Raw genomic sequence first — 25,075 nt, forward strand, 5'->3', positions numbered from 1 at the left:
GTCTTTTGTTTTTATTTTTTACAGGTTGCTCTTTATTCTGATCGGTAGTCCCTGTCCAGGGTGCTGAAAGAGTTACTGCCGATCAGTTAACTCTTTCAGCTCCCTGGACAGTGACTATTTACTGACGTCGCTTAGCAACGCTGCCGTAATGACGGGTGCACACATGTAGCCACCCGTCATTACGGGAGCTCCATAGACTTCTATGGACTGTCCGTGCCGTTATTACGGCCTGAAATAGGACATGTTCTATCTTTTTCAACGGCACGGGCACCTTCCCATAAGAAAACGGGAAGGTACCCGTGGCCAATAGAAGTCTATGAGCCCGTTATTACGGGTCGTAATTACGACCCGTAATAACAGGAGTTTTTACGGTCGTGTGCATGAGGCCTTACACGTCTTGGCATGCTACCATTATTAATGGTTATCTGAGGAATGTTATGCCACACTGAATGCACTTGAGCACGCAAATCATCAAGATTGGCTGCTGGCAGCTCCCTTTGCAATTGCGACCAATGACGTCCCAGATGTTCTCGATGGGAGACAAGTCCAGAAACACTGCAGGCTATGGTAGCACATTTAGGCCATGCAGGCTGCTCACAGTAGCATGAGCAACATGCTGCCTGGCGTTGTCTTGTTGGAAAACGGATTCTGGGACACTTTGGAGAAATGGCTGTAACACTGGCTCCACGGCCATATCAATGTAACACCGAGATACTAGTGTACCTGAAATGAAGACTAGAGGGGTCCGGCTACCGCACATTATGCCACCCCACACCATAATCCCAGGAGTAGGATCGGTGTAATGTTCCCTTGTGAAGGCCTCTTTATGGCTTTGCCCATGTGGTCCCTAGACCAATCTCCGGCTATCATTGTGACTCATCGCTGAAGAGGATAGACCTCCATTCCAGCCTCCATTGATGTGCACCATGATAGCCTTTGGGAGCAGTGGCGGGTGATCAATGGAACACCTGTAGCGGGACATCTGACTCATAGCTCAATGTCATACAAACGCCTTCTGATGGTTTGTGTCGACATTGGTTTCCGTCCCAGACTTGGGATGTGACGTTCAATTTTACTTGCAGTGCAGAATGGATCAGACGATCTTTCCAAGCAGAGGTTCGCCTCCACACAACTTTTGCTGTCATTCCCGTTCGTTGTTGTTCTCCCAACTTCCAAAACACTCAACGTAGAACAGTGCTGACATCTCGGCCTTGGCGCGTATCAATCTGCCGGAGTGATAAACCAAGGTCTCTCTGTTCAAGAATTCTGTCTCAGTTTGCGACACGTGGCGATAACTAGCATGTCAATGAACAGGAGGCATCGCTCAATCATCCCACACTACTTGATCTGATTTTTAACCGCTTCCCGACCGCCCACTGTATATTCACGTCGGTAATTGCTGGGCTCTGTGCAGTGCCGACGTGAATTCACGGTGGGTGTTAAAAGCACGATCCAGGTGTCTCAGAGTAGCGCTGACACCCGGATCGCGCTGTTATCACCTGCCTCTGGTCCCGGAGATATGATCGGGACCTGATTAGTTCAGGTCCGGGTCATGTGATCGCAGGGAAAGTGTGTTGTAGCAACGTACTGGAAAGTTTGTTGCTATAACAAACTGGAAAGTTTGTTGCTACAACAAACTTTCCCGGGGACCGATTGCTGGTGCTGCAGTCGGTTATAAGGCAGAACCGGGGGCCATATAACAGCCCCCGGGTCTGCCATGCACAGCAGCCTATGAGAACCAGCAGGATGCTGGTTCTCATAAACTTCCTGTCAGTGTGACTCTCAGCGTCACACTGACAGTTTATAATATGTTACACTACCTAGGTAGTGTAATGTATTATAGCAGCGATCAGTGCTGCAGGTCTTCAAGTAAAACAAGTAAAAAATAAAGTAATAAAAAAGTTTTATAAAAGTGTAAAAACAAGTTATAAAAGTTACAAAAAAAAAGAATGCTTTTTTTCCTATAATAAGTCTTTTATTATAGGGAAAAAATGAAAATGTTAAAAAAAGTACACATATTTGGTATCACCGCGTTCGTAACGACCCAAACTATAAAACTATAATATTATTTTTCCCACACGGTGAACAGCGCAAAAAAAATAATTAAAAAACAATGTCAGAATCACTTTTTTTTTGGTCATCAACCCTCCAAAAATATAGAATAAAAAGTGATCAAAAAGTCGCATGTACCCCAAAATAGTACCAATAAAAACTACAACCCGTCCCGCAAAAAACAAGCCCTTACACCGCTTTTTTGACGGAAAAATATAAAATTATGGCTCTCAGAATATGGTGACACAAAAAATCAATAATTTTATCAAAGTGATTTTATTGCGCAATCGCCACAAAACATAAAAAACCTATATACAAATGGTATCGCCGTAATCGTACCGACCCGCAGAATAAAGTAAAATGTCATTTATACCGCACGGTGAACACTGTAAAAAAAAAATACAAAAAACATTGTCAGAATTTATGTTTCTTTGTCACTTTGCTTCCCAAAAAATCTAATAAAAAGTGATTAAAAAAAATTGCATGTGCCCTAAAATGGTACTAATGAAAAGTACAGATTGTCCCGCAACAAATAAGCCCTCACACAGCTCCGATGGTGAAAAAATAAAAAAGTTCTGGCTCTCAGAATATGGCGATGCAAAATGTGCAGAGTGTCCAAAAGCGGATAAGATCGGGCGCCATTTATCAGTGCGACATCGGCCACATATCTGCGAATTATTATTTATGTACCCCATTATTATACCCTCTTATTATGTCCTGATGTACTCCGCACAGATTACATATACCCCCACATCATAAACTGAAATACCAGCAAAACCCCAAACAGAACAGTTACCAAGCAAAATCTGCGCTCCAAAAGCCAAATGGTGTTCCCTCCATTCTGAGCCCCACAGCGTGCCCAAACACCGGCTTACGTCCACATATATGACATTTTATATCCGGGAGAACCCACTCAACATTGTATGAGGTATTTGTCTTCAGTGGCACAAACTGGGCACAATATATTGTGCATTAAAATGGCATATCAGTGGAAAATTTTAATTTTCACTTTGCACCATCCGCTGCGCATTAACGCCTTGTCGCACCACGACTTAATAGCATGTCGTGGTGCGAGGGTTTATTTATGGAGCGGGCTCATGCGCTGTGCACGCTCCATATTCTGCAGGTGTCCGCTGTGTATTACAGCTGACACCCGGGACTAACGGACAGGAACAGCGATCGCACTGTTACAGGAGCCTGTAAAATGACATTATACTGCAATACATTAGTATTGCAGTGTATTGTACCAGCAACCTAATGATCGCTCGTTCCAGTCCCCTAAAGGGACTTTTGGGAGGTTTCCACTGTTTTGGTACCTCAGGGGCTTTGCATATGCGACATGACACCCGAAAACCATTCCAGCTAAATTTGAGCTCCAAAAGCCAAATATTGTTCCTTCCCTCCTGAGTCCTGCCGTGGGTCCAAACAGCAGTTTATTACCACATATGGCATATCGCTGTAATCAGGACAAGTTGCTTTACAAATTTTGGGGTAATTTTTCTCCTTTATTCATTGTAAAAATTAAACATTTCTATGTTTTTTCATTTTCACCTAATTCCACTAAATTCAGCAAAAAAACTGTGGGGTCAAAATGCTAACTATCCCCTAGAACAATTCCTTGAGGGGTGTAGTCTTCAAAATGGGGTCAGTTTTGGGGGGTTTCCACTGTTTTGCTTACTCCAGGGCGTTGCAAACGCGACATGGAACTGAAAACCAATCCAGCAAAATCTGCGCTTCAAAATCCAAATGGCGCTCCTTCCCTTCTGAGCTCTGCCATGGGTCCAAACAGCAGTTTAGTACCACATATGGGGTATAGGCATAATCGGGAGAAGTAGCTTTACAAGTTCTGGGGTGCTTTTTAATCTTTATTCCTTGCAAATATTATTTTTTTTAATATTTTTTCAGAAAAAAAGTAGATTTTCACTTTCACAGACAAACTCCAATAAATATAGCAAAATACCTGTGGGGTCAAGATGCTAACTATACCCCTAGATACATTCCTTGAGGTGTGTAGTTTCCAAAACCGTCTCACTTTTGGGGGATTTCCACTGTTTTGGCACCACAAGACCTCTTCAAACCTGACATGGTGCCTAAAATATATTCTAAAAAAAAGGAGGCCCCAAAATCCACTAGGTGCTACTTTGCTTCTGAGGCCGGTATTTCAGTCCATTATCACACTAGAGCCGCATGTGGGATATTTCTAAAAACTGCAGAATCTGGGCAATAAATATTGAGTTGCATTTCTCGGGTAAAACCTTCTGTGTTACAGAAAAAAATGTATTACAAATGAATTTCAGCAAAAAAAAAATAAATTTGTAAATTTCACCTCTACTTTGCTTTAATTCCTGTGAAGCGCCTAATGGGTTAAGAAACTTTTTGAATGCTGTTTTGAATACTTTGAGGGGTGCAGTTTTTAATATGGGGTTATTTATGGGGTCTATCTAGTACATAAGGCCCTCAAAACCACTTCAGAACTGAACTGGTCCCTGTAAAAATAGCCTTTTGAAATTTTCTTGAAAATGTGAGAAATTGCTGCTAAAGTTCTAAACGTTGTAACGTCCTAGAAAAATAAAATAATGTTCAAAAAACTATGCAAATATAAAGTAGACATATGGAATATATAAAATAGTAACTATTTTGTGTGGTATTACTATCTGTTTTACAAGCAGATACATTTAAAATGAGAAAAATCATAATTTTTGCAAATTTTCTCTAAATTTTGGTGTTTTTCACAAATAAGCAATGAATTTATTGACCAAATTTTTGACTAACATAAAGTACAATATGTCACGAGAAAACAATCTCAGAATCGCTTGGATAGCATTCCGGAGTTATTACCACATAAAGAGACACATGTCAGATTTGAGAAAATGGGGCTGGTCATGAAGGTCAAAATGAGCTCGGTCTTGAAAGGGTTAAGGTTTCATGTGGCTAAAAAAACAGATTGGAGCTGAGTGCTTGAAAATTTGATCGTATTGGGTGATACACCGGGATCCATCTTGAAGCTGTAGCAATCAGAGGCATGGTGGCAAATGGTATGGAAGTCAGAACCCTCTTCTGGGGTAGACCAGGGAACTTTTGCTGTTTGGGACTCTCAATGCTTTGAAGAAGTGATGCTGCTCGAGGGTTGCTTCCTCCCGTCTGTAAGTGGACAGTGGGCCTTCAGAACTTTCCTTGTGCCTCCTGTCTATGTCCCTTAATATGGGACTGCCTGTTTTTTCTATTGGACACACAACCTCACATCTTCCTGAACGACCACTTCCCTATACGAGGCATTCCCCTCTTCCCCAGGCCTCTGCTCAGCCAATTAGTCTTTTCCTCTGTGAAACCTCCTCCTTCAGGTTGCAGAGGCACACACAAGAAAAAGGAGCTAGAAGATGTAGTCCAGTGCACTCCAGGAAAATAAGTGCTAATGCTTTTTGTTGTGATCAGCATCCACAGAACATAACATGTCCCCATCAAGGTGTTAAGGTATTTTCACAAACACCACAAACAAAAATCACTCCCAAGCCACATGGGAACAGTGGAAAAATATGGCTAAGCGTCATTGAAATCTGGGTGTATTACTCTGGGGACCTTAGTTATATGTCTCATCCAGTCATAGGCCAGCATCATGGGTAAACTTTTGTCCCATTTGAGACAAGTTCGTTCTGTTAGAGCCCCTTATCAACCCCTGGCTCTTGACTTTCAGGCTTAAGATTCATGGCAGTTACTTCTCTCCCTGGTAACTCCATTTCTCCAACTTTTCCCAGACCGGGAAAAAAGTGTGCTTGCTTCCGGACTAGATTCTTCCTGGGTGGCTACTACAAGTGGTCGATCTGTACTGTCTTTGACAATATGACATGGGCTGCCTCATCATCCATAGTATGGCCATCATGACTCACTTGATTCACTCTCACTCCCTTTCAGGAGTAACCACAGGGCTGACCGATAGTCAATACCCCTCCTCCCCCAAGTTCCTGCCCAGTCAATCAGTCTTTTACTCTGCAACACCATTTCCTCCAGGTTGCAGAGGCAACCAGAAGCAAGAGGTTATGGGAGATGTAGTCTTGTACACTCTAGGAAATGAAGTGCTGGTGCCTGCTATTGTGAGTCCCTGCTTGACATCAACCGCATAACCCAGTGCACGCAACGCTCCCCCTTTAGGATTTGCAAAAATTATAAATAAGAATGCTAGGGATTGGTGCGGAAAGGTGGTGGGAGACAGGAGGTAATTAACTTGTCTATGCCACTTTCCTGGCGTAGAAAAGTCGCTAACTCCCAAAAATTTGCAAATGACAGGCGCAACAAATTTTAAATAATTTACGCCAGAAACTTGTGGAAATTATGGGGGAAATCAACACCCGCTCCTTGCTGGCGTAGATTTTTCCTTCTGGTGTAGAGGCATCCACAGATGCGCCTAATTTATTAAGAGGCAGGAAGATTAAGAGGCAACTTATGTCTAACTATATCTTTTATCTAATATGTTTGGAATCTGTTTAAGAAAAAGCATGACAATTATTCCTATATTATTAACTCACCAATATGGTGTAATAATCAAATTACAGAATGCCAAAACATCACTGGTTTTAATGAATGGCAGTCCAAAGGCATCAAATTATTATTTCTATTGTATATTGGAAATTCTTTCAACTCTTTTGAACTACTTAACGTAGAATTTAATCTTAAACATAGTATTTTTATATAAATATTTGCAATTGAGGTTGTCAATAGTTGAACAAAATTTACTAATTTGAACATATTCTTTAACTATCAAACTCAGGGGGGTCGTTTCAAAATGCTATAATTAATGATGAAAATCTTCTAGAACTGAAAAGAAAATGAGAAGGTGATTGTGGTTCCATTTTGGATGACAAATGGTTAAGGATATTGAGGATATCCTACTTTTACTTTCTTATAGATTATTATAGATTCTTAAATCCAGTTCTGCTACATTGAGCTATACTTTAACCAATGGTACTGGATAAATTTGGACCTAGAGATTCATCTCTGTGTCCTAAATGTTGGTATTCATCAAGCATGCTACTTCATCTAACCAGAGAAATACTGCAATGTATCTGAATCCTGATTGTGGAAATACAAATGAAAACCCCGGGCAGAATCTTACTTTTCATGAATGTTTTATAGTTGATTTAGTTATAGTATTATGTTCATTTCTCATGAGATGCCCTGAGCTTATTCCTTATTTGAAGATAAGACTAGGTGGTGTCTCTCCAGCATCACCAACAAAAGGATTAGAAGTAAAACCTTTTAAATGAGTCAAAAGAACATTTTTACTTACGTTGTGCTTTGTGAGATTGGAAATATTAGTAGATATAGATTGTAACCACTCTATGCAGTCATCAGCCGATAAGCACTGTATTATTCCACTGCAAACCCCATCTACCGCAGTGATTTGAAATGCATTCTGCCTGCAAATACAGAAATGATTTAAAAAATAGCCACTGTTTATTAGATAACACAAATGTGATAGAAAAAATAGAAAAAAACTCCAAAAATGTGCAGAAAAAAAACCCAATAAAATTTCAGTTATTTAAAAAATTAGATTTAAAGAGGGGCTGTATCATAGGACATATTCAGACAGTATTATTAGATGACTCACATTACTGTAAATCTTAAAGAGGCTCTGTCACCAGATTTTGCAACCCCTATCTGCTATTGCAGCAGATAGGCGCTGCAATGTAGATTACAGAAACGTTTTTATTTTTTAAAAACGAGCATTTTTGGCCAAGTTATGACCATTTTTGTATTTATGCAAATGAGGCTTGCAAAAGTACAACTGGGCGTGTTTAAAAGTAAAAGTACAACTGGGCGTGTATTATGTGCGTACATCGGGGCGTTTTTACTTCTTTTACTAGCTGGGCGTTCTGACGAGAAGTATCATCCACTTCTCTTCAGAACGCCCAGCTTCTGGCAGTGCAGACACAGCCGTGTTCGAGAGATCACGCTGCGTCGTCACTCACAGGTCCTGCATCGTGTCGGACGAGCGAGGACACATCGGCACCAGAGGCTACAGTTGATTCTGCAGCAGCATCGGCGTTTGCAGGTAAGTTGATGTAGCTACTTACCTGCAAACGCTGATGCTGCTGCAGAATCAACTGTAGCCTCTGGTGCCGATGTGTCCTCGCTCGTCTGACACGATGCAGGACCTGGGGAAGTGACGTCACAGCGTGATCTGCCAGAAGCTGGGCGTTCTGAAGAGAAGTGGATGATACTTCTCGTCAGAACGCCCAGCTAGTAAAAGAAGTAAAAACGCCCCGATGTACGCACATAATACACGCCCAGTTGTACTTTTACTTTTAAACACGCCCAGTTGTACTTTTGCAAGCCTCATTTGCATAAATACAAAAATGGTCATAACTTGGCCAAAAATGCTCGTTTTTAAAAAATAAAAACGTTACTGTAATCTACATTGCAGCGCCTATCTGCTGCAATAGCAGATAGGGGTTGCAAAATCAGGTGACAGAGCCTCTTTAAAGTGGATATTAAACATTCTAAGTAAGTTACCAACCATGGGCATTGGTTACAGTTTATTCTTTCTATCTCTGCATCGTATCCATGTGACTCGAGCATAAATAGGTTTTCCATTTTTTTTTTTTTATCTAGCTCTCTTATTAATGAAGAATAAGAGGGCTTTCCCATTGTATGTTTTAAAAATGATTTCTTCTCTCCTCCTAATGCATGTACACATTGCAGCGACGCTTAGGTCCATACATACAATGGATAAATACATAGGACAAAAATGTGTATATGAATATTAAACAGCTAACTCTATTATACAAATACAAAAAAAAACAACAACATACAATTACGATTAGAAATGAAGAAGGAATTAGCCCTAAGAAAAGGTGGTAGGACTGTGATGATTTATAAATAATACAAAAATTAGGGAACATAAAATTTTCCCCTTAGGGTATGTTCAAACGCTTAACAAAAAACGTCTGAAAATACGGAGATGTTTTCAGAGAAACAGCCTCTAATTTTCATGCGTTTTTGAAGCTGAAAATTAAGCTTCTTTTAGTTTGGAGATTCTTTTCAGGCGTTTTTTGAGGAGTTTTTCAGGGTATGTTCACACGGCCTATTTTCGGCCATTTATCGGTCCGTAAACGCCCAAAAAATGGCCGATAAAATGGAGGCAGAACGCCTCCAAACATCTGCCCATTAATTTCAATGGGAAAAACAGCGTACTGTTCCGACGAGCCGTTTTTTTTACACGGCCGTTTTGAAAAATGCAGGTCACTTTTTGGGACGTTTTTGGAGCCGTTTTTCATTGACTCTAGAAAACCGCTCCAAAATTGCCGTAAAAAAGCTGCAAAAATCGCGAGTAGCTTAAAAAACTTCTGAAAATCAGGAGCTGTTTGCCCTTGAAAACAGCTCTGTATTTTCCAACATTTTTGGTTAAGCGTGTGAACATACCCTTATACTGTTCAATGGAAAATCTGCTCCAAAAAACGCCTCAAGAATTGACATGCATTTATTTTTACGGAGCTTCTTTTTACACTCCGTTTTTTAACCCCTTCGCGACATTTGACATATCCATATGCCAAAGTCGGGTAGGGGAAGTATGGAACGGGCTCACAGAGTGAACCCACTCCATACGATGCAGGTGTCAACTTTTTGTTACAGGCGACACTTCAGAGTAATCCCGCTCGTTTAACTCATTAAATGCTGCGGTCAATAGCGACTCGTTAGAAAGAGGGGGGCAAAACCCTCTAACAGCTCATTGTGCAATGGTTGCTATGGCTGCCTGGGGGCCTAATGAAGGCCCCCAGGTCCGCCATCTTTGTGCACCTATTAAGCCCTGCCTCCGGCAGAATCACGATATACTGTAATACACTAATATCGCAGTATATCGTGCAAGCGATCTAACGATCGCTGGTTGAGGTCCCCTAGGGAGACAAATAAAAAAAGTAAAAATGAGTTAAATAAAGGTTTTTTGTGTGTAAAAAAAAATTAAAAAAATTAAAAGTAAAAAAAAAAAACCTTTTTCCATTTTCCCCCTAGAGCATAGTAAAAAATAAATAAATAAACATAATTGGTATCGCCGCGTCCATAAAAGTCTGAACTATTACAATATATCATTATTTAACCCACACGGTGAACGCCATGAAAAAAAATAGGTGAACACCAGAATCTCTATTTTTTGGTCACCTAATCTCCCACAAAAAATTTAATAAAAAGTGATCAAACCATCGCATGTACACCAAAATGATATTATTAAAAACTACAGATTATCCCGCAAAAAATAAGCCCTCATACCACTTAATCGCCGGAAAAGTAAAAAAGTTATGGCTCTCGGAATTTGGCGACACAAAATAAAATTTATTTTTTACACTTAGGTTTTTACTTGTAAAAGTAGTAAAATCTAGAATAAAACTATATATATTTGGTATCGCCGTAATCGTATTGACCCACAGAATAAAGTTAACATGTTGTTTTAAATGCACAGTCAATTACGTAAAAACGGCGCGCAAAAAACCATGGAGGAATCGCTGTTTTTTTCCTTTTCTACCCCACAAATAATTTTTTTCCCGTTTCCTAGTAAACTATACGGCAAAATAAATGGTGCTACGAAAACCTAAAATTCGTCCCGCAAAAATCAAGCCCTCCTAGTACTATATCAACGAAAAAATAAAGACGTTATGGCTTTTGGAAGGTGGTGAGAAAAAAACTAAAATGAAAATCTGAAAAAGGGCTTAAAACAGCAGCGTAAAAAGACGCCCCGTATGAACTAAATGCTGTTTTTCCCATTGTTTTCAATGGGAATATGTTTGTAGGCGTTCAGCTTCTGCTTTTTCAGGCGTTTTCGAGGCGTAAACACCCTGAAATACGCCTGAAAGCACTGCGTGTGAACATACCCTTATGTACAGCTGCTAACCACCACTACTGATAGCAGGCAAACAGCTGCATATTACATGCTTAGCTTAGATACAGTGGAGGAAATAAGTATTTGATCCCTTGCTGATTTTGTAAGTTTGCCCACTGTCAAAGTCATGAACAGTCTAGAATTTTTAGGCTAGGTTAATTTTACCAGTGAGAGATAGATTATATATATTAAAAAAAAAAAGAAAATCACATTGTCAAAATTATATATATTTATTTGCATTGTGCACAGAGAAATAAGTATTTGATCCCTTTGGCAAACAAGACTTAATACTTGGTGGCAAAACCCTTGTTGGCACGCACAGCAGTCAGACATTTTTAGATGAGGTTTGCACACATGTTAGATGGAATTTTGGCCCACTCCTCTTTGCAGATCATCTGTAAATCATTAAGATTTCGAGGCTGTCGCTTGGCAACTCGGATATTCAGCTCCCTCCATAAGTTTTCGATGGGATTAAGGTCTGGAGACTGGCTAGGCCACTCCATGACCTTAATGTGCTTCTTTTTGAGCCACTCCTTTGTTGCCTTGGCTGTATGTTTTGGGTCATTGTCGTGCTGGAAGACCCAGCCACGAGCCATTTTTAATGTCCTGGTGGAGGGAAGGAGGTTGTCACTCAGGATTTGACAGCACATGGCTCCATCCATTCTCCCATTGATTTGGTGAAGTAGTCCTGTGCCCTTAGCAGAGAAACACCCCCAAAACATAATGTTTCCACCTCCATCCTTTACAGTGGGGACGGTGTTCTTTGGGTCATAGGCAGCATTTCTCTTCCTCCAAAAACGGCGAGTTGAGTTAATGCCAAAGAGCTCAATTTTAGTCTCATCTGACCACAGCACCTTCTCCCAATCACTCTCAGAATCATCCAGATGTTCATTTGCAAACTTCAGACGGGCCTGTACATGTGCCTTCTTGAGCAGGGGGACCTTGCGGGCACTGCAGGATTTTAATCCATTACGGCATAATGTGTTACCAATGGTTTTCTTGGTGACTGTGGTCCCAGCTGCCTTGAGATCATTAACAAGTTCCCCCCGTGTAGTTTTCGGCTGAGCTCTCACCTTCCTCAGGATCAAGGATACCCCACAAGGTGAGATTTTGCATGGAGCCCCAGATCGATGTCGATTGAAAGTCATTTTGTATGTCTTCCATTTTCTTACTATTGCACCAACAGTTGTCTCCTTCTCACCCAGCGTCTTACTTATGGTTTTGTAACCCATTCCAGCCTTGTGCAGGTCTATGATTTTGTCCCTGACATCCTTAGAAAGCTCTTTGGTCTTGCCCATGTTGTAGAGGTTAGAGTCGGACTGATTAATTGAGTCTGTGGACAGGAGTCTTTTATACAGGTGACCATGTAAGACAGCTGTCTTTAATGCAGGCACCAAGTTGATTTGGAGCGTGTAACTGGTCTGGAGGAGGCTGAACTCTTAATGGTTGGTATGGGATCAAATACTTATTTCTCTGTGCACAATGCAAATAAATATATATAATTTTGACAATGTGATTTTCTTTTTTTTTTTTTATATATATAATCTATCTCTCACTGGTAAAATTAACCTAGCCTAAAAATTCTAGACTGTTCATGTCTTTGACAGTGGGCAAACTTACAAAATCAGCAAGGGATCAAATACTTATTTCCTCCACTGTACATATCAGAATAGGGATAGTACAGCAATATAGTGTCAAAAGAGAGATATCAAACACAGCCAACCACCAGGCCCCAACGTACGTTTTGCCAAAGTTTCCTCTGGGGTATGCATGATGGAGGATCACATGTTATTTATATAGACAGTGACCTATCAAAAGAGAACCACTTGGTGTACCACACCTGACTATACACATTTACCTGATGATGCACTGCACATTCAATTAGAAGGACGTCACTGGATAATGTTTAACTCCCCGTGATATGATATGGGTGGTTGCTGAGAGTGTGTGACGTGTGTATCGGAGCATCATGATGAAATGACGCGAACGTCATGACAACATGACGGAAGGAACGCATTGCTAAATGAAGGAGGCGTCGCTGCACAGGCGTCATTGCGTCATGATGCGCATGTTACAACGCCATGACGCGACGAGTGAGTCAAAGGGTCGGAGGGAGATCTAGTATTGAAAATACTAGTAGATTTAAACCAATGACTATGTGGGGTGTCTTTATAAACTGGCGCTGAATATCATAGGGGACACAAGGGGACTCCTATTGTTCATCAAAATACAAAACCCACATAGAGAATATACTGTATATATAAACATATATAGAAAATAACATTTGAATAAATAGATAGCAATGCAAACTTATATTGTGTATAATAAAGTGCCGCAAATAAAAAGTGAAGTGCCGAAAACCCATACAAATGATAAGTGACAGTGATGGCAAGGAAAAATATATGTATAACATGTACATATAAGAATATCTATATATATATATATATATCAGGGGTCTCAAACACACGGCCCACGGCCCGCATGCGTCCCCTGAGACTGTCATCTGTTGCCCGCTGTACACCGAAGCTCCCGAAACATCCTCAGGACAGCAGAGTGCACGCCAAAGGAGGAGTGTTGCACACACCCCCCTGGACATAGTGTCAATCCTCCTCCTGTACATAGCGCGGGCTCCTTCAGGAGTGGAATCCCCAGCCATAGCGTGGAGTCCCTGTCAAGGAGCGCAATCCCCTGCGCCCTGGTAGTGCTACCCAGCCTCTCTCCATGTAGGTAGTGCCTTTTGGGCTCCCTCTAGGAGTGGAATTACCAGCCTGAGCATTGCCAACGCTTTGGCCTGGGAATCTTCTCCTGGAGAAGTTTCTGACATCACTGTCAATATATGGGTAGTGACGTCAGGCGCTACTCCTGAAGCAGATTCCCCGGCCTGAGCATTGCCGACGCTCTGGTCGGTGAGTCAGCTCCTGGAGAAGCCCCTGATGTCACTGTCCATATATGGACAGTGACGTCAGGGACTCCTCCCGGAGCGGAATCCCCAGCCACAGCGTTGCCGACGCTCTAGCTGGAGATTCCATTCCTGGAGAGAGCAGCTGACATGACTCCCCATATATGGAAAGTGACGTCAGGGGCTCTTCCTGGAGTGGAATCTCCGGCCAGAGCAGGGCTGTGTGGCACTACCAGGGAGGGGTTCTGTGTGGTACTATCTGAGAGGGGGGCTGTGAGGCACTACCTGGAAGGGGGGTTGTGTGTCAGTACCTACGAGGGGAGCTTTGTTGCACTACCTACGAGGGGGGGTTGTGTGTCAGTACCTCCGAGGGGGGCTTTGTTGCACTACCTACGAGGGGGGCTGTGTGGCAGTATATAAAGAGGGCACTGTGGCTTTATCTACCACGGGCACTGCAGAACTATCTATAAAAGGGCTGCCCAATCTTGACATTCTTGTGTCTGCAAAATGCTGCAAACTGTGCAGCCAGACTGCATTTAGCGACACTTAAACTAAAAAACTGGATTGTTAAAATAAGCACGTGGAGTAAACTCGCGAATTTCCAGTAAGTTTAAACCTAGCGCTATTATTATAGTAATGTAGTATTGTTAAAGTAATGCAGTATTGTTTTAGTAGTTCATATAACTAATTGGTTAACCATAATTTGTTTTGTATTTGAAAGTAATGCGGCCCGTCAACTTCACATTTTTTCTATATGTGCCCAATTTACTCGGTCGAGTTTGAGACCCCTGATATATATTTAAAAAAAAAAATATATATATATATATATATATACATATATGTGTGTATATATATATATAGATAGATAGATAGATAGATAGATAGATAGATAGATAGATAGATAGATAGATAGATAGATAGATAGATAGATAGATAGATAGATAGATAGATAGATATACAAATAATTGTTACAGGATGTATGCAACATATAAGGTATGTATGATCAAATATGAGAAAAAGAGAAAGGGCCAATGATAGCCCACCATAAGTATAATATAAAGGCATGATCAAAAAAGGGATGATTAAAAAAGATAGAGGAGAGTGATCTACATAATTGTGATCCCAGTAAAATGTTACGTTAGTAGATCTACTAACATAACATTCTAACTCTGAGCAATATTATACACATATTATATTCCTTCAGTAAGGGGTGATTCTAGAGGTCCACTTTAACAATAGGCTTGCTACAGATGTGTTTACTCAGTGACCCGTTTTGCATGGTTCACCAAGCCACTTGGTACAAGAAACAGCCACAATGGTTTAGCCTAGGTTAACAATACAGTTTATTAAGGACGTGTATTTTTCGTTCTTTCACAACCAATCTAAAAAACACATTGCAATGGATCAAGACTCATAACAAAAGGAGAATTGTTAAATTCCAATTGAAATCAAAAGAATTAAAGGGGTATTCCAATCATATTATATCATTTCGCTATAAAGTACAAGGCCTTGTTCATGCCTTTATCTGGTTTGGCATAGCTGGTCCCACGTTGTGAAATATGTACGATTTACATTTCGTCAGTGCTCCAGCCATTCTAGTAAACGTACTTCTTCCCATGTTATTATGTTCTTCATTAATGTTCTTTGTGCATCCTGCACAATTATAGTAACAATCACTAAATGAAAACTCATTACTCCGCTAACTGATATAAGTCAACTCTCAATGCGCCAATGATTTTGTTCTGCCAGCCATTTGTATGAATAAAAAAAAGACAATTAAGAGGGAACACCTTTTATGTTCTGAGATTTTTGTTGTGTGTTCATATGGAAATGATGTGATCATAAGAATGCTTTATTATGCAAACCATGCAGACACGGGACCATTTACAGCCTGGTGGGGCCTAAGGTCTATGTAAATGATTTTGCTTAATGTACTGTAAACTTCAAAGTGACTAGAGTAGCAGTAGTTTGTATTCCGATGTGGATTCAGAATGAAAATTATTTATTGTATTTATAGTGTTACCCTTCTTTTTCCTACTGCCTTTTTATTCATTATACTCATAGAGTGGTAAACTCATCAGTCTACAGAACTGATTTTGCTTCATATAAAGCTTAACTTGCACAAACCTAAAAAATAAAATATAACTGTAGCTACCCCAACATTACACGTTTCATACAGTATTTAAACTAATAGGGATCCAGGAAGCGGAGAAATATGGAGTTGTTTGGTGGAGCACGTGTCCCTGTGGCATGACAAGTCAAGGTGGTCTCTCTAGATTTTTTTTTCCCTCAATAAAATCTCTTCTGGATCAATGAAATATTTCTGTATTTTTTTTTTCGAACAGAGATGCTATTTTGTTAGTCAATGAAAAAAACTACTGGTGGTGACAGTATTCCATCTATGGCATTCATAGTGTACTACTGCCATTACCAGCACTTGTATCCTGCTCACAGTGCCTGCAGTTCAGTCATCCCAAAGACTGGTGAACACCCTGAACCATTCTCAAATATCCTACTTTATGTTGCCAATTCCTCTCTTTAGAAAATTCTATGAGCCCATACCGTACTTCCATTTGCCTCTGATTTTATAAAGAGGCACACTAGGTTTTTTTCTCATGGATTAATATTAATAAGAGGGAGAAAAATTGTGGTCACATGCCATATTTTGGAGGTATTTTTCTCTACAAATATTGGGGGCAGATTTACTAATGCTGTGTACGATTTAGAGAACGGACCAAGCAGTCAGAAAATGTGCCACATTTATCACAGTGGTACATGATAAATTTTGCGCATCTAGCTAGATATGTTAGACTCTTTTCTCCTTTTCCTCCTTGGTTGGCTTAGGGTCAGTTCACACAGAGTTTTTTTTACGCGTAAACGCGCCAAAAAACGGCCGAAAATGCCTCCCATTGATTTTAATGGGTGGCGGAGGCGTTTTTTTCCCGCGAGTGGAAAAACCGGCTCGCGGGAAGAAGGGACATGCCCTTACTTCGGGCGTTTACGCTTCTGACCTCCCATTGACATCAATGGGAGGCAGAGAAAGCATATTTTGCGGCGTTCTATGCCCGCAGCGCTCAATTTTCGCAGCGTCGGGGCAGAGCAATATCTGCCTGAAAATTCCAAACAGAATTTTGAGGCACATTTTCCTCCTGCAAAAAACTCTGTGTGAACTCACCCTGAGGGTATGTTCACACGGCCTATTTTCTGCAGTTTTTCACGCCGTAAACGCCTGAAAATCGGATGAAAAATCGGAAGCAGAACGCCTCCAAACATCTGCCTGTTGAAATCAATGGGAAAAACGGCATTCTGTTCCGATGGGCCGTTTTTTAACGCGGCCATTTAAAAAACGGCCGTGAAAAAGGAGTGCAGGACACTTCTTGGGACGTTTTTGGAGCTGTTTTTCATAGACTCTATTGAAGAAAGCTCCAAAAACGGCTGTAAAAAATGCTGCGAAAAACGCAGCGAAAATCGCGAGTGGTTTCAAAAACGTCTGAAAATCAGGAGCTGTTTTCCCTTGAAAACAGCTCCGTATTTTCAGACGTTTTTGACTCAGTGTTTGAACATACCCTTAGGCCCCATGCACACCACTGCGCAATTCCCCCGAAAATCCACGTGAGAATTGCGGCCCCATTCATTCCTAAGGGGCTATGCACACGACCGTGGTTTCCACGGTCGGTGCATGGCCCCGGAGCCCGGAGGAACCCCCAAATGGGGAAGCCTTATTACGGCTGTGTTCTGCGGTCCGGGCTCATTGAAAATAATGGCCGCGGCCATGTGCACAGCCCACGATTTGCGGGCGGCTCGCGGCTGTCACTCCGTGGCCGACCGACCCGGAAATCATGGCCGTGCACATGGCTACGGTCGTGTGCATGAGGCCTAAGGGTATGTTCACACGTTTAACAAAAAACTTTTGAAAATACGGAGCTGATTTCAGAGAAAACAGCCTCTGATTTTCAGGCATTTTTTAAGCTGAAAATGAAACTTCTTTTCATTTGGAGCTTCTTTTGTGGCTTCTTTTGAGGCGTCGTTTGAGGCGTTTTTTTGAGGCGTTTTTCATTGTGTTCAATGGAAAATCAGCTCCAAAAAACGCCTCAAGAAATGACATGCACTTCTTTTGATGGAGCGTCTTTTACGCTTCATTTTTAAAAACAGCGGCGTAAAATGACGCCCCGTATGAACTAAATGCTGTTTTTCCCATTGATTTCAATGAGCAGATCTTTATAGGAGTTCAGCTTCCATTTTTTCAGCCATTTTTGAGGCGTAAACGCCCTAAAATACGCTTGAAAACACTGCGTGTGAACATACCCTCAGTCTATGCCAGTTTTTTGTGCCAAAATATTGGTGCAATCTTGGTGCCCATTGGTGCATTTAAGACATGCCCCATTTTGCTAGACCACACCCATTTAAGCCGCATTCCTTGTCGGATGAGGTGCAAAATTGTCTAAAACAGTTAATGAATGTGCCGCATTCTGGTACATTTTAAATAGTAAATATTCTCTATAGTTTTTAGGGAAGTATATGGAGTGCTTATGGGTACATAATATGCACCCATAGGGGTTTTATGCACTGCAAACAAGATTAGTACACACAGAATTGCCTTATGCATGAATCCTTAGGCTAGGGCTAAACAGCAACTGAAATTTGCACATAAATCACAATAAAATCATGGTTGTCTTGCAAATTGTTTTACCAAATAGATTCGAAGCTGTTGCAAAATAAAAATGTCACATGTTAGCTAAGGCCTTATTCACACGACAGTAAAAAACGTCCGTCACACAATGATGTTCTATGGGTGTATTCACATGGCCGTTTTTTTAACGGCCCGTGGATAATGGCCATCAAAAAATAGGACATGTCCTATATTTGGCCATTTTCACGCCCAGATGGCCCCCATAGAAGTCAATGGATCCATTTTTAACGGCTGTCAATACATGTAACAACCGTTAAAAATGGATCTGTGACATGGGGATTGGCAAGGGAACTACTAGTTCCCTTGCTGGCTATCGGCGGCATACTCACCGATGCAGCGCTGTCTTCTACAGGTGTGGCCTCTCGTCTTAATGAGTTCTGTTAAGGCGGCGGGATGACGTCATCGCGCCGCCTTGGCACATCCCGTGCAGACGAGAGACCACACGTGAAGAAGACAAGAGACTGCGCTGCATCAGTGAGTATGTAGGGCATTGTTGCGCTCATTACAAGGGTAGTGTGGCGCTAGTACAGGAGGCATTGTCAACTGTAGAGAATTTTTCGGGACTGTCCTGAATTTACAGAGACAGTCCCGGAAGATTACTACAGGGAGGTGAGGGGAGTGGGGTGATGCTTTCTCCAGAGAGGTGTGTGTGCCATCATCTACAGGGGGGCTGTGTGCCATCATCTACAGGGGGCCTGTATGCCATCATCTACAGGGGGCTGTGTGCCATCATCTACAGGGGGGCTGTGTGCCATCATCTACAGGGGGCCTGTGTGCCATCATCTGCAGGGGGGTTTTGTACCATCATCTACAGAGGGGCTGTGTGCCATCATCTACAGGGGGCCTGTGTGCCATCATCTACAGGGGGCTGTGTGCCATCATCTACGGGGGGGGCTGTGTGCCATCATCTACAGGGGGCCTGTGTGCCATCATCTACAGCGGGCTGTGTGCCATCATCTACGGGGGGCGGCTGTGTGCCATCATCTACAGGGGGCCTGTGTGCCATCATCTGCAGGGGGGTTTTGTACCAACATCTACAGAGGGGCTGTGTGCCATCATCTACAGGGGGGCTGTGTGCCATCATCTACAGGGGGCTGTGTGCTATCATCTATGGGGGCTGGGGCTGTGTGCCATCCTCTACAGGGGGCTGTGTGCCATCATCTACAGGGGGCTGTGTGCCATCATCTACAGGGGGTCTGTGTGGCATCATCTACAGGGCGGGTCTGTGTGGCATCATATATAGGGGGTCTGTATGGCATCATATACAGGGGGTCTGTGTGGCATCATATACAGGGGTCTCTGTGGCATCATATACAGGGGGTCTGTGTGGCATTATCTACGGGGGTCTGTGTGCCATCATCTACAGCGGAGCTGTGAAACAATCATGACAATGACCTTCCTTTGGGTGTTTTCAAGGGGTTGGGACAAAAAAAGCCTGACAAATGAAATTCATCAATTTTTATAACGGCCATGAAAAACTGATGTAAAACGGATGTCAAAAGGCCATTAAGAACGTACAGACGGAATGGAAATTGATGAAAATTTGGAGACACGCTGATGCAAAACGGCCATGAAAAACTGACAGTTGATCAGTTTTTAATGCCCATTTTTATTCACTGTCATAATGTAGCCTTAGTAAATAACAATGTAACTTTACTTAATATTATACCAAACAAAGCAATACATAAACAGTGTGCTTAGTAGTTACGACCCGAAATAGCGGGCCCATAGACTTCTGTTAGCCACGGGTACCTTCCCGTTTTCTCACGGGAAGGTGCCCGTGCCGTTAAAAAGATAGAACATGTTCTATTTTTTTTATTTTACGGGCCGTGCTCCTATACTTTATAATGGTGGCACGGCTCGGAAAAACGACCGGCTGCCCGTGGCCGGCCGTGCTCATCTCCTGAAATACTCTGTGCTGCCTTAAACTCTGTGCACAGGTCAGGATCCTGTTTCTTTTAAATTCTGCTGGGGAACCCGCTCGATCCACTATATAAGGCTGCGCTACAGTGCAGCATTTAAAAGAAACAGGATCCTGACCTGTCCACAGAGTTTAAGACAGCACAGTGTATTTCAGGAGATGAGTGTGCAGATTCAGTGCTGCTGTGAACTCTGCTCTTACCATTACGTAGCTCTCAGTCTGTTACCTCTCCTCCACTCCTGTCCTCAATAACACCTTCACATGATTGGCAAGTCACCACGTAATGGTAAGAGCAGAGTTCACAGCAGCACAGAGTATTTCAGGAGATGAGCGTGCGGATCTTGTGCAGGGTGGTGACTTGCCAATCATGTGAAGGTGTTATTGAGGACAGGAGTGGAGGAGAGGTAACAGACTGAGCTACGTAATGGTAAGAGCAGAGTTCACAGCAGCACAGAATCTGCACGCTCCTCTCCTGAAATACTCTGTGCTGCTGTGAACTCTGCTCTTACCATTACGTAGCTCATTCTGTTACCTCTCCTCCACTCCTGTCCTCAATAACACCTTCACATGATTGGCAAGTCACCACCCCGCACAAGATCCACACGCTCATCTCCTGAAATACTCTGTGCTGCTGTGAACTCTGCTCTTACCATTACGTGGTGACTTGCCAATCATGTGAAGATGTTATTGAGGACAGGAGTGGAGGAGAGGTAACAGACTGAGAGCTACGTAATGGTAAGAGCAGAGTTCACAGCAGTACTGAATCTGCACGCTCATCTCCTGAAATACTCTGTGCTGCCTTAAACTCTGTGGACAGGTCAGGATCCTGTTTCTTTTAAATGCTGCACTGTAGCGCAGCCTTATATAGTGGATCGAGCGGGTTCCCCAGCAGCATTTAAAAGAAACAGGATCCTGACCTGTCCACAGAGTTTAAGGCAGCGCAGCACAGAGTATTTCAGGAGAGGAGCGTGTGATTGGCTGCAGAGGCCGCTGCAGCCTGTGATTGGCTGCAGAGGCCGCTGCAGCCTGTGATTGGCTGCAGAGGCGGTCAAGTGGGATGAAGCGTCATCCCTGGAGGCCGGCCTTCTGATGTCATCCTGACGTGCGTGACCGCCACTACAGCCTGTGATTGGCTGCAGCGGCGACATGGATGAAACGTCATTGCTGGAGGCCGGACAGGAGGAATGTAAGTATGAACGTATTATTTTTTTTTTATTACATTAAAATTGTATTTTCCGTGCGCCGAGCATGTACTGTCAAGGTTGCTGAAAGTGTTAGTGCAGCCCATTAACTCTTTCAGCACCCTGGACAGTACCATGCTCGGCGCACAGAAATTACAGGTTCGGTCAGAACTAGTTCGGTCCGACTCAAAATTTTCGTGAAATTCGGCGAACTAGCCGAACCAAACTTTTCATAAGTTCGCTCATCTCTACACACTACCGTTCAATAAGTTTAGGGTCACTTAGAAATTTCCTTATTTTTGAAAGAAAAGAACAGTTTTTTTCAATGAAGATAACATTAAATTAATCAGAAATACACTCTATACATTGTTAATGTGCTAAATGACTATTCTAGCTGCAAACTTCTGGTTTTAATGCAATATCTACATAGGTGTATAGAGGCCCATTTCCAGCAACCATCACTCCAGTGTTCTAATGGTACATTGTGTTTGCTAACTGTGTTAGAAGGCTAATGGATGATTAGAAAACAATTGAAAACCCTTCTGCAATTATGTTAGCACCGCTGTAAACAGTTTTGCTGTTTAGAGGAGCTATAAAACTGACCTTCCTTTGAGCTAGTTGAGAATCTGGAGCATTACATTTGTGGGTTCGATTAAACTCTCAAAATGGCTAGAAAAAGAGAGCTTTCATGTGAAATTCGACAGTCTATTCTTGTTCTTAGAAATGAAGGCTATTCCATGCGAGAAATTGCCAAGAAACTGAAGATTTCCTACAACGGTGTGTACTACTCCCTTCAGAGGACAGCACAAACAGGCTCTAACCAGAGTAGAAAGAGAAGTGGGAGGCCCCGCTGCACAACTGAGCAACAAGACAAGTACATTAGAGTCTCTAGTTTGAGAAATAGACGCCTCACAGGTCCTCAACTGGCAGCTTCATTAAATAGTACCCGCAAAACGCCAGTGTCAACGTCTACAGTGAAGAGGCGACTCCGGGATGCTGGCCTTCAGGGCAGAGCGGCAAAGAAAAAGCCATATCTGAGACTGGCTAATAAAAGGAAAAGATTAATATGGGCAAAAGCACACAGACATTGGACAGAGGAAGATTGGAAAAAAGTGTTATGGACAGACAAATCGAAGTTTGAGGTGTTTTGATCACACAAAAGAACATTTGTGAGATGCAGAACAACTGAAAAGATGCTGGAAGAGTGCCTGATGCCATCTGTCAAGCATGGTGGAGGTAATGTGATGGTCTGGGGTTGCTTTGGTGATGGTAAAGTGGGAGATTTGTACAAGGTAAAAGGGATTTTGAATAAGGAAAGCTATCACTCCATTTTGCAACGCCATGCCACACCCTGTGGACAGCGCTTGATTGGAGCCAATTTCATCCTACAACAGGACATTGACCCAAAGCACACCTCCAAATTATGCAAGAACTATTTAGGGAAGAAGCAGGCAGCTGGTATTCTATCTGTAATGGAGTGTTCAGCGCAGTCAACAGATCTCAACCCCATAGAGCTGTTGTGGGAGCAGCTTGACCGTATGGTACGCAAGAAGTGCCCATCAAGCCAATCCAATTTGTGGGAGGGGCTTCTGGAAGCATGGGGTGAAATTTCTCCCGATTACCTCAGCAAATTAACAGCTAGAATGCCAAAGGTCTGCAATGCTGTAATTGCTGCAAATGGAGCATTCTTTGACGAAAGCAAAATTTGAAGGAGAAAATTATTATTTGAAATAAAAATCATTATTTCTAACCTTGTCAATGTCTTGACTATATTTTCTAGTCATTTTGCAACTCATTTGATAAATATAAGTGTGAGTTTTCATGGAAAACACAAAATTGTCTGGGTGACCCCAAACTTCTGAATGGTAGTGTGTGTATATATATATATATATATATATATATATATATATATATATACATAACAGGAACAGCAGACAAGTAACAGCACCAGGACTTCAATGTTGGGGAGATGTTGGTTTTTTCACTACCAGGTGGAAAGAATGAGCAACGTTTCGGTTCACACCTGAAGAAAGCTTGAGAAAGGTTCAGGTGTGAACCGAAACGTTGCTCATTCTTTCCACCTGGTGGTGAATAAACCAACATCTCCCCAACATTGAAGACCTGGTGCTGTTACTTGTCTGCTGTTCCTGTTATTCCATTCCAAGGAGTTGATTCATCCTTTTACTGGTAACGTGCACATGGCCTGATGTTCAGTTTGCCTTGAGTGCTGTGTTTTTCCTATCTATTTGAAATATATATATATATATATGTATACATATTTATTTAAATATACAGTATATAAAAGCCTAATAGATTAATAGGTAACAAAATACATAGAATAGTATAATATTAGCAGGCATACAAAAATTAACGGAAAGCTCTGTTGCGTGCACTAACACAAGAGGATATCTCAAGGAGTGTAGCATAGTCTCTAGACGTCTGTTGCAAAAGAGCTTGCCACTCCTTGAGGGGTACCACCTATTATACTTATTATGCCCTATTTACCACGATTTGTACAATATTCTTCAAAAGACCCCTGTGCTCACCAAATCTTCCAAGGCTTCCTGATCAGCAAAATGTGTCTACGTTTATGCATGATGTGAACTTTTACTCTTAGAAATGCATAACATCTTTGTGCTATGGTTCAGCAACAGCAAAAGAGTAACTCGGTACTTGCTCCTCCACATAGACCCCAACGCGCTTTTCGCTTCCAGTGCTCCCTCAGTGCTGTTGCTATGGGTAAGGCTAGGGTTACCTATTATGGATTGATGCACTGACACTTTATTCTAGCTTCCCCTCCCTCTTCTCTGTACCATAGAATCCAATATGTATGGGGATTATGTACTAGGAATAGGGAACCCATCCTTCATCTAAATACAAAACCCATTAAATTATTAATTTTAGCCCACAGCATTTATATATATATATAACTCAGTCTTTTTGACCATTTGCTCCATCTATCTTACTGGAGTCTTGTCCTTATGTATGTGTTTAATACATTGTTTGTTATATGTGTTCAATAGAATATTTACATTTTTAGAAATTTGGCTATAAGCTCTGCTTTTTCTCTTGTGTATGGTTCATGATATGGAGCTGCCTTTGTGGTAAATGATGGGGGGATGTTTTTGTTGCAAACAGTGCCCAGCCCGCATTATAACTGTTTTTTGAGTTTTTATAGTGTTTGCAATAACATTAGCTTTAAGTGGTAGAACCAACAAAAATTAACTCCATGCTTATAGAACTTCAATTATTCCTTATGGCAAAAAAGTCCCAAAATCTCCAACTGCACATGCAACTTTTAACCCATAGGAAGTAGTAGGAGGTACATTGTGGTCGGAATTGTACAGTTTATTGGCCTCATCTTTAAATAATCACTATGTTGATAGACTAAATCAGTATCTTAGCTACTGTATATCAAATATGACAACAGCCCAAAAAACATAGGCACTGCTAATCTGCATGCTCG

At 41.8% G+C, this 25,075-nt stretch overlaps 1 protein-coding gene across 3 annotated transcripts in view; it reads right to left on the reverse strand.

The window, feature by feature from the left end:
• The window catches only part of SNTG1 (syntrophin gamma 1), a 505,846-nt gene that overhangs the window by 53,512 nt on the left and 427,259 nt on the right, over window positions 1-25,075 (reverse strand). For all 3 annotated transcript variants that reach the window (XM_075826260.1, XM_075826258.1, XM_075826259.1), the window contains one exon: window positions 7,334-7,463. In XM_075826260.1, coding sequence (XP_075682375.1) covers window positions 7,334-7,463 — 130 coding nt within the window. The remainder of the gene's footprint in view (window positions 1-7,333; window positions 7,464-25,075) is intronic.

This window comes from Rhinoderma darwinii, chromosome 5, assembly GCF_050947455.1.
Source record: "Rhinoderma darwinii isolate aRhiDar2 chromosome 5, aRhiDar2.hap1, whole genome shotgun sequence".
Taxonomy (NCBI): Eukaryota; Metazoa; Chordata; class Amphibia; order Anura; family Rhinodermatidae; genus Rhinoderma; species Rhinoderma darwinii.